Raw genomic sequence first — 10,632 nt, forward strand, 5'->3', positions numbered from 1 at the left:
TGTATGTGTGTGGGTTTGTCTCTAAAATTCGGTTCGCAAGTGGAAACTTCATGAAATTACTCGTAGCAGAAATAAAGTACATCGTACAAATCACGCAGGTCTTCGAGGTGGAGTATAAAAATGATATTTACAGCCAGTAAACACAACAGCACGCCAGCACCCGCTCCCAAGCCCACCGGGTGTGGGCTCAGCAGGGCGTTAGGGAAACGGACGAGGCCCCCACGAGGCCCTCGGCACACGCTTGCACACGCTTGCACACGTTTGCACACGCGGACGCTTTGACACAGGCACGCTAATAGGAGTGTCTCAGAACAATTATCAAACTCTGGAATATCGAAACAAGTTGGTCAGAAGATTTTTTTTTCTTTTCCTTTTTTTTGTTTTTTTTTTTTGCGATTTTTTTTTTTTCTTTCTTTTTTTTTTTTCCAGGTCGGTCAACACATTTTGGTAGAAACAAAAAGGACTGCTGTTTGTGTGTGTGTGTTTTCTATATATATATAATTTTCTTGAGCTTCTTAAATTATCTGGCGCCTCATTTGGCAAGACGCCCCAACGGGACGTCAGACGGACGTGACTCTGTGCTTCAACACGGGTGGCGTGGTTTGGGTAGATTTACAGAGGCACCCCAGAAATCTCCTCCCCCCTCCCTAGGAAACAAAACTCCACTGTCATTTGATTTTCTTTTCCCCCATTTTTTTTCTTCTCTTGTCTTCTTTGTACCTGCTCAGAAAGACCACCAAAAAAAAAAGAAAAAAAAAATCTCTGTAGAGGTATCAAGGTCGCTGCTTGGGCAGTTCTGGTTGGTCTTGTCCAACGCACTTGGCTTGATCACGAGGCCTTAATCTTGAGGCTGGTGATTTGAAGGCAGGGGGGATGATGCCTGCCCTTGAGGGGAGGCAGTGGGGAGTGGGGGGCTCCCCCCAAACCCCGTCTGCCCCCCCCGACAGAAAGCTAAGGGCTACTGGTCACACAAGTAAGGCTATGACCGGGAGGGGGGACAGACAAAGGATGGGGGAAGCCAGAGGGTCTCTTTTGTGCCAACATCTGGAGGAAGGCGGGGTTCTGGGGTGCGGTGGGGGGGCGGGGGGAGGTTCTGGAAGCTGCAGCTGGGACCTGGGACACTCAAGCCGGCTGAGCCCAAAGGCCTGCAAGAGTCGTCAGTGGTGGGGGGCCGAAAGTCCAGGAGGTATATTATGTTGGCAGATTTCCAGTGCTTTTCCAGCCCCTGGTCCGACGTGCCAGCCAGGAGGTGGGGAGGGGAGCGCCTGGCAGGTGGTCCCCACGCCCAGCCAGCCTCAGTCCTTCCTCTGTCCCCACGAAGTGACCGGCCCAGGGTCACCCTCTCTCGGATGGAGGGGAGTTGGGAAAGTTTGGTCCCATGATTTATATGCAAAAAATATATATACTGTCTCTAGCTCTATATATATATGCATATATATATATATAGGAAAAGTTGCCATTGCTTTTGGGGGGCCATTGAGGTTGGGGAGGGAGAGCGAGGAAATCTCCTCCCCAGGGGACAGGGGAGTGAACCCGTTGACCCCCCCAACTCAGGAGACCCCTCCCCACTCCATGTGGCTTTTCCGAGGGATTTCACATTTTGGGGGAGGGGGGAAGAGGGAAGGGAGGGCTGGTGTCCAAACACGGTTGTAATTTACGGAAAACTCCTGGATCGGTTGGAAGCGGGAAACCCTCCTCGGGGTGGGAAGACCCCTCACCTGGCGAAGAAGGGATGGGCGTTAGGGAGCAATGATGGGGTGGCCCATGGGCAGAGGTGCGCACCTCCCCACCCCCACCCGCCCTGGCCGGGACAGGGTGTGGGCACCCAAGAGCCTCCTTCGGAAAGAGCGGAGTCCTGGGTGCTGGAGGCTGACAAACGCGGCTTTGAAGGGACTTAACGTCGCTGAGCCTGTTTCAAGGACAAAGATACAAGTTTCTTTTCTGTCTCCCCTCCCCTGCGGCCCCGTGGGTGCTCCAAGCAGGTGGTTTCTTTTTCCCTCTTCTTGCTCATTCATTGCTGGGTCCCCCAAGCACTGAAGCCATGGCCAGCACATAGTAGGCTCAGCAAAGATTTGCTGGTTACTAAGTTAAAAGAGAGGGACTGCAAAGTTTGTGGCATTCTACACGCGCATTCCCCGTACCCCAAAACGGCCAAGGATGTGCCTGCAGACCTGACAGAGTCTAAAAAGTCCTTACAGCCTCCACTGAGCACCTACTTCACGCCAAACCCCAGGCGAGGCTTTGGGGTGATGACCACCATGACGATTAAAAAAAAAAAAAAATCAAAACGAATGATGGAGAACTTTCTAGAGGGTGGGTGCTGGGCTCAGCAGTGAAAATCTTTCCACCTCTGGCTGCATCGTCCCTGCTGCTGCTGGGGAGGCCACTTCCATGAGCCCATTTTACAGATGGGGCTCATCAAGGCTTGGGAGCAATGATAAGTTTCAACCTTGGCCCCTTGTGTTCCTGGTTCATTCCCCCAAGGAAGGTGATTTAGTTGTTGATAAAGTCGTTACCCGCATGGCAAAATACACGCCTGGGTTTTTTTTGTTGTTTGTTTGGTTCGGTGTTTGGGTTTTTTTTTTTTGCACAGTGGCGGGTGGGGCAGATATTACACTTTCCCATGAACCCCCTGGGTGTGAGTTATTATGCCAAACGAGCAGCTACCAGTGGAAGCCGGGCACAGCTGGGCAGTCTCATGGGGCTTGGTGGGGATGGGGGTGGGTGGCCCAGTGGACCAGGCCCCAGGGGACCATCCCCACCTCCTCCTCTCCAGCACTGGTTCCAAGCTGAGCTGGACATCTGGGGTCCACCCTCAGAGGCCAGGGGCTGGGGGTGGGGATGGGACTGAACACTTTCTCTGGTTGAGGGAGAACAGACTCACAGGACTCACCCGCCACCCTAGACCAAACCTGGCCTCTCGGGTGAACTCTTATTCATCCTGCAAAGTCCTCTCCAGGAAAGATTCCCTCACCACCTTGGCTCCCCTTACCCATCTAGCCCTCTGCCCCAGCCCGGACCACAGTGGGTTTGGGGGTGTCTTTGTCCAGCTCTGTGCCCACCAATCCAAACTGGGGGTCCCATGAGGCTTCTTGCAGCAGCATCTGCCTAGGGCCGGGCGAAGGGGGAGGGTTTGGAGAGTGAGGAGGGGGGTGAGTGAGACTGGGGTGAGGGTGGGGAGGGGCCGCCTGGCGGCTCACCTGGGCCAGGCCTGCAGCCTCGGGGCGGCTGTGGGCGCGGTCAGTAGGGGTGTCCCGGGTCTTTGGGCCGCTTCAGCTGCACCTTGAGCCTCTTCATGCCGATCTGGAAGCCATTCATGGCCTGGATGGCGGTCTGCGCGCTGGCTGGGTTGTCAAAGCTCACGAAGCCTGTGGAGACGGGGTGGATGCCACGATGGTGGGCACCCCAGGCATCCTTGGCTGGCATCCTTGGCTCACTCCAGCACTCACAGCCCTGGCTTCCCCGCTCACAGGGTCCCGAGATGTATGCTCATATGGGTGGGAGGGCTTGCCGGAGGACACACAGCAGCCCTGGCTTTGTTTCTGATTCTCCCAGACTTGCGTGCCTCTTGGGATGGGACGCTCACTTCTTAGCTGGCATCTGCTCTGTCCAGCTTTCTCTGCTGAGACTTCCCATCCAGCATGGGGGACAGACAGGGCCTCTGAGGGTCCCCGGGGGGCTGTATTCTCCCTTTCTCCCCCAGGGTACCTGTCTCCTTCTAGACACTAGATGCCAACCCTCCATCCATGTACAGTCTTGTCTCTCCATTAACTCCTCTCTGTCTCTGTTCCTCTCTCTGTACCTTTGTGTGTGACGGTCTTTGTATCTTTTCTGTCTCTCTTTTTCTCTCCCTGTCTTTCCCTACTTCCTCTGTCTTCTCTTCCTCCCTCCCTCCTTCCCTCCCTCTGTCTCTCTCTCTCCCTATGTCTTTTCTCTCTGTATCTTTTCAAAAAAATATTTCATTGTGTTTTTGGTGAAAGTTTACACAACAAATCAGGTTCCCATTCGACAATTTCTACACAAATTGTTCAGTGACGTTTGTTACATTTTTCACAATGGGTCAACTTTCTCTTTGTGTTCTGGTTGTCCCGTTTCCAGTACTCTAGTTTCCCTGCCCCCTTATCTTCTCATCTTTGCTTTAGAGTAATTGTTGACGTTTTGGTCACATATGGATGGTTTTTTAATGGAGCACCGTGCTCATGGGTAATATCCTTTATTTTGTGTGCCAATTTGTTAACTGACTGAAAGGTGACCTCAGGGGATAGTTTCAGTTCAAGGTTTAAAGAGCATCTCAGGGTGATAGTCTCAGGGAGTCCTCCAGTCTCAGCTGGTCCAGTAAGTCTGGACTCTTTAATAATCTGAGTTCTGTTCTGCATTTTTCTCCCGTTCTATCTGGGTCCATCTGCTGTGGCCCTGATCAGAACGGTGGGTAGTGGTAGCCGGGCACCATCTAGTTCTTCTGGTCTCAGGGGAGATGAAGCTGTGGTGTGTGCAGGCTATTAGCCCTGTTAATGAGTTTCTTCTCTGAGACTTTGGTTTCCTTCTCTCTCTTTTTCTCCTAATGAGTAGAGACCTCACTCTGTATGTGTGTATCTGTCTTTGTGTTTTTTTTCCTTTCTCTGTGTCTCTTTTCTCTCCCCTTACCTCTCTTTCTTCTTTCTGTCTATCTCTGTCTCTCAGCAGTTTCTCTATGCCCAGTCCTCTCCCCCACCACCATCAGAAGCCCTCCAGCCTCCCTTCCTGAAGAGCCTCCCCGCACACCTCTTAAGCTTCCACAACCCAGACTCCCTCCACCTGCCACTTCACCTCCACCCCAGGCCTGCCTCCTGCCCTGCACCCCATGGTCTTTACAGGCTTCCCGGAGACCCAGTGGAGACCACACGGACTGGGGGCACTTCAGGGGAGGGGGCCGAATGGGCAAGCAGTGGAGGGTACAGCGCAGAGATGATGAGACCAGGACCAGAGGGTCTTCATTGTCCTGTCCAAGCCCACGGGGGACCATGGAGGAGTTGGCGCTATGGGGCTTTTGAGGTTTCTCATCTGTTATCTCCTCTAACGCCCCCATTTTACAGGTGAGGAAACTGAGGCTCAGAGAAGACAAATGATCTCCTCAAGATCATGCTGTTGAATGTGATTGGGTGAGTTTTCCTCCTTAAACTTCCTCCCCCTGAACTAGATGGTGCCTGGCTACCATCAACACCCGCCCTGACAGGGAACACAACAGAGAGTCCCAGACAGAGCAGGAAAAAAGTGTGGAGCAAAACTCAAATTCACATAAAAAGATCAGACTTAATGGTCTGAAAGAGACTGGAGGGACCCCGAAACTATGGCCCCTGGACACTCTGTTAACCCAGAACTAAAACCATTCCCAAAGCCCACTCTTCAGACAAAGATTAGACAGGACTATAAAACAAAAAATAATACTCGTGAGGAGTGTGCTTCTTAGTTCAATCAGATACATGGGACCAAATGGGCGTCTCCTGTCCAAAGGCAGGATGAGAAGGCAGGAAGGGACAGGAGCTGGTTGAATGGACACAGGAAATCCAAGGTGGAAAGGGGGAGGGTGCTGTCACATTGTGGGGACTGCAACCAATGTCACATAACAATATGTGTATAAATTTTTATATGAGAAATTAACTTGAGCTGTAAACTTTCACCTAAAGCACAATGAAAAAAAAAATAATAAAAGTCTTCCTCCTGAAAGCAGGACAGAGAAGAGGGAGCTGGGTCCTGGAGGGGGGTGGCCTCTTACTTTCTGTGTGAGCCTGAACATGTCACTTGACCACTCTGTGCCTCTCTTGCCTCCCCTGGTAAATGGGGACAATTCTCCCCTTCCAAGATTGGATAGAGTGCATGCAGGAGGTGCTTAATAAATAGGCAAGATTTGACCCTTCAGACAGGATGGTATGGATTAAGAGTGCAGGTTTTGGAGTCAGGCAGACTGGTTCAAATCCAGGTTCTGCCTCTTCCCTGCTCTGTTACTTGGGACCCAAAAATACTTCCTCTATTTCTGAGGCCAAGGAAGCCATCCCAGTAGCCCACAGGACCCTGCACAACCTGTCCCGTCCCCTCCCAGACCTCCTCTCCTTCTTTCTCCCTCGCTCACTCCACTCCAGCCTCCTCACTGTTCCTCCAACTTGCCAGGCACAGTCCTGCCTCAGGGCCTTTGCACGGGCTGTTCCCTCTATCTGCAATGCCTTTCCCCAGACGCTCACCTGGTTCTCACCCTTGCCCTCTAGGCTGTTCCCCTCGCAGCAGCCAGAGGGCGCCTGTGAGCACCTGAGTCAGGGTCTGTCCCTCTTCTGCTCACAGCCCTCCAGGGCTCCCACCTCCCTCTGATAAAAGCCCAAGTCCTCCCCGCAGCCCACAGGGCCCTGCACTACCAGCCCAGTCCCTTCCCTGCCCTCTCCTCCTTTTCTCTCCACCTCGCTCACTCCGCTCGAGCCACACGGGCCTCCTCATCATTCCTCCAACTCACCAGGCAGAGTCCTGCCCCAGGGCCTTTGCACATGCTGTTCCCTCTGTCTGGAATGCCCTCCCCCTAGATTTCCCCATTTGGCTCCTTATCATTCAGGTCTCAGCTCAAATGCCTCCTCAGAAAAGTCCTCCTTGACCACCGCATCCTCATCAGCCTCTCCTTCCTTCCCTGCTTTGATTGCCTTCACACCATTTACAAGTTCCTGACCTACAGCTGCATCTGTTTGTTTCCGTCTCCTCCCCTAGGCCTGAGCTCTCCCTTATGACAGCCACTGCCCTCATGTGGCTATTTAAATTTCAGTGAACTAAAATCTAAATAAAATTAAAAATTCATTGGTGGCACTCACCACCTTTGGAGTGTTCAGTAGCCACATGGGGGCTACTGGCCACCATGTCAGGCAGCAAGGACCTAGAACGTTCCCATCACTGGAGGACGTTCTATTGGACGGTGTGGCGAGACTGCCAGCTCTGAGGGCGGGGACTTTTGTCACCTTTATTCACTGCTGTGTCCCCAGCCCAAGCACAGTGCCTGGCACATAGTAGGTGCCTGATATATATATTTGTTGAATGAATGAATGAGTTTTAGAAATGATGTGTGAAACGTGGCTGAAAGACAGTAGGTGTTTGATACATATGTGTGTATATGTGTGTTGAATGAATGAATGAACAAGTCTTAGAAATGATGCATGGAACACACAAATATATACTTGTTGAATGAGTGAATGCATGAATGAATGATGCATGGAACCACTTGACACATAGTAGACACTTGAGATATATACAAAATGAATGAGTGAATGAACAAGTCTTAGAAATGATGCATGGAACACATAAACATATATTTGTTGAATGAGTGAATGAATGAATGATACATGGAACCACTTAGCACACAGTAGGTCCTTGAGATATATACAAAATGAATGAGTGAATGAATGAACAAGTCTTAGAAATAATGCATGGAACATGCATGGAACACAGGAGGCGCTCAATAAGCACTCAGTCTGATTCTGTATGTGATTGTTTGGGACTGTGACCTGTCCCGTGGCTAACCACCGCCTTCCACCCTCTGTTCCAGGGCGCCCGCAGTGGGACTCACCGAAACACTTGCTCTGGTTGGTGGCCCGATCCATAAACACCTTGGAGGAAATGATATTGCCGAAGGGCAGGAACATCTGGGTCAGCTCCGTGTCTCCAAACTCCTGGGGGAGGTGGTAGATAAACAGGTTACAGCCTTCGGGACCTGCAGGTGGGGGAGAGAAAGACATAAAGCCCCCAAGGAGAGGAGGTGGACCCCCCCAGGGAGAGGCGCGGGACCGAAGCCCATATCTGGCATCTCCAGCTGTTGGGAAAGGGGTGCCTGGGACACCCAGACAGGAGGGAGTGTGGAAATGGTGGGGGTGAGGGGAGGCAGGGCACGCTGATCCCCTGTCTCGATAATCCCAAATTTGGATGCTCCAAATCACTGATAATCCCCAAACCCCAGAAGATCCCCAGGCTCCAGATAATTTAAAAAACTCAGATGATCTCTGTTGTTGTTAGTTGCGGTCAGGTTGACTCCGACTGTATAACAGAACAGAACGCTGCCCGGGCCTGCGCCATCCTCACGATCTTTGGTATGTTTGAGCCCATTGTTGCAGCCACTGTGTCAGTCCATGTCATGGAGGATTTCCCTCATTTTTGCTGGCCCTCTACTTTACCAAACATCACGTCCTTTGATCTCTAACCCATTGCCTTTGAGTCAATTCCGACTCATAGCGACCTTTGATCTTTACCCTCCCCATAACCCAGATAATTCCCCAATTCCAGACCCTAGATAATACCAAAACCCTGGGAAAACCCCAAACTCTAGAGACAACCCAAAATCCAGATCATTTACAAAAGTCAGATGAATTGGGTGTGGGGTATACCGTACTATTTTTGCAATAATTCTGTAAATTTAAAACCATTCTAAAATTAAAAGTTCATTTAAAAAGTCCGATGATCATACAATAAAATAAAGCAAATGCTTCCCCAGTCCCAAACCCCAGCTATCCAGAAAACCCTGAATAATCTCCAAACCTGGGATAATTTTCAAAATTCTGATGATGTAAAAATAAACTAAGTAAAATGAAAAGATAATTCCCCAGTCCCAAAACCCCAGCTATCCTGAAACAGATAATTAAAAAACGATATAATATAACAACCAGAAATAACTTTTTCAAAGAGCAACAGATTACCCTCAAAATCACCCCTTTCGCTCAAATAACCCCAGTGTCTGGCTAATCTAAAAACTACAAATAATTATAGCATTTTAGAACATAGATGATCCACAGCAATGGACAGCCCTCAAACCCGCCGCTAATCCAACACCTACAGATGACTTTCTCCTACTTCCCCTCCACCCAACAAGGGTAATCCCCAAACCACAGAGATAGTCCCTGTCCCAGAAAATACAAAATCCAAGATTACACAAATACAGTTCTGCTTCTTTTTAAAATGTGGGTTTGTTCCAGCATGAATTTTGTTTTTGCTTGTGCATGATTTTGACCTCCCAGCAGCACTAGTGGATGCAGAAAACCACACCAGCTGAACCCAACCTCAGAAAAAATCACAAAATGCACACACACTCCTCAAACATCAACCAACTTCCTTAGTAACTCAGGTCTGTTAGGAGCCACACCCATCTCCCTCCGAGATACAGCTTTCCCTCCTTCTGCACTCACAAACTGGAATGCTTCCAACGTCTATTGCATGTGGAAACCTCAGGTCTTTTCCAAGGTAAAGTGCCAAATTTATTGTAGTATGTATGAGTTTCTTTACCATTTAACACATATAAAATTTAGCTACCATTTTTAATAGGTTCTTGTCTTTTTTTTTTTTTTAATGTGTCACTGATGAAGATTTTTGAGTGCTGTGCCCACAAGCCCTGGAGTTTATATGGTGCAATTTTGCATACTGTGGTGATTTTTAGGAACTCATACACGGCCTTATAGCAGTGTTGACCATATTTAAATTAGCTATTACCTACAGCTCAGGTTAAGGGTGGAGGGAGCAGGGGCTAGAAGGGGGGACACCGAGGCCAGGGCCATCCAAAAAGCAGCGACCCCGGGCAGCTGAGCCGGCTGTGAAGCTCCCCTAGGGCTGTTCAGTGTGGGGGGCACAGGGGTGCTATGGGGATCACGCCAAAGGCCCGGCAAATCCGGGACTGCTCCCAAACCACTGTGTTGCTAGTGGTGTTGATTTTAACCAATATCTGACTGATGACAGGGAGTCAGCTGGTTGGGGGTTTCCCAATCTGCCCCTCAGCCTAGGGTCCGCCTCCAAAACTCAGCTTTCCTACCCTGTCCACAGTCCGAGAGCCCGGGAAAAATTGGTCGAATTCTCAATGAACTCGGTCTTCCAGACAGGTCATTGGCACCCCTGGGCTAGAGGATTAAAGAGCCGAAGGAATTCCACGGGGGGTCGTTGCTCGTTTCCCCGCGTAAGTTCCTGGCACCAGTGGTCGCCCATGTTGCAGGTGGGGAAACTGAGGCACGCGGCAGTTAGCCACCTTGCTTCTCATGTCACAAGTCACAACTGGGTAGGTTCCAACCCGGGTTATGAGACTCCAGATTCTAACCCCTCCCCTGGAAAGCCTTCACCGGGAGAGCCCTCATTGCCCCTCCCCTTCCCAAGCTCAAAACGGGTTTCCTCTCCCCAAACCCAGGGAATGGCCCAGTCCGGAGGGGGCTGGTGGCGGCTGGTGGCTCGGCGAAGATGCTCTAAGCGTTTTTACCTGCAGCCCTTCACACCACCCTACGGTGGGGGCCAGGCCAGCACGGGTCGCGCCTTCCGGAGGAGGAAACTGAGGCCGGGCAAGGGCGGCTCAGCTGCCCGGGAACACCAGCCCGCGGGGGGCTGCGGCGGGATCCGCACCCAGGCCCGTGCGGCTCCCGGGGGCCTGCAGGTGCGGGAGCGGGCGGGGCGGGGCTGCGCCCGGGGAAGTCGCGGCCGCCTCACCTTCTCGCTGCTGCTGCTGCAGGAGGGGCGGTGGCTGGGGCACGCTGTGCGCGATGGGCGTGATGGCCGCGGTGGGGTACATGGCTGCGGAGACCGGGCGAGACACGTGGAGGCGGCCGTGAGGCGGAGGACTCCCCGAGTGGGGCGGAAAGAGGGCGCGGTGGGGCGGGGCCACGA

At 51.6% G+C, this 10,632-nt stretch overlaps 1 protein-coding gene across 16 annotated transcripts in view; it reads right to left on the reverse strand.

Moving 5' to 3' along the window:
• The window catches only part of CELF5 (CUGBP Elav-like family member 5), a 52,908-nt gene continuing 42,276 nt past the window's right edge, over positions 1-10,632 (reverse strand). For 6 of the 16 annotated variants that reach the window (XM_023733134.1, XM_023733133.1, XM_023733132.1 and 3 more), the window contains exons 10-12: positions 10,456-10,539; positions 7,634-7,717; positions 3,241-3,368 (exon numbers count right to left, since the gene is read on the reverse strand). In XM_023733134.1, coding sequence (XP_023588902.1) covers positions 3,241-3,368; positions 7,634-7,717; positions 10,456-10,539 — 296 coding nt within the window. Of the gene's footprint in view, positions 101-3,200; positions 3,369-7,573; positions 7,718-10,455; positions 10,540-10,632 lie in introns of those variants that run through there. The other 10 variants (XM_023733140.1, XM_023733139.1, XM_023733138.1 and 7 more) reach the window with 3 other exon arrangements.

This window comes from Trichechus manatus, unplaced genomic scaffold, assembly GCF_000243295.1.
Source record: "Trichechus manatus latirostris isolate Lorelei unplaced genomic scaffold, TriManLat1.0 scaffold00057, whole genome shotgun sequence".
NCBI lineage: Eukaryota > Metazoa > Chordata > Mammalia > Sirenia > Trichechidae > Trichechus > Trichechus manatus.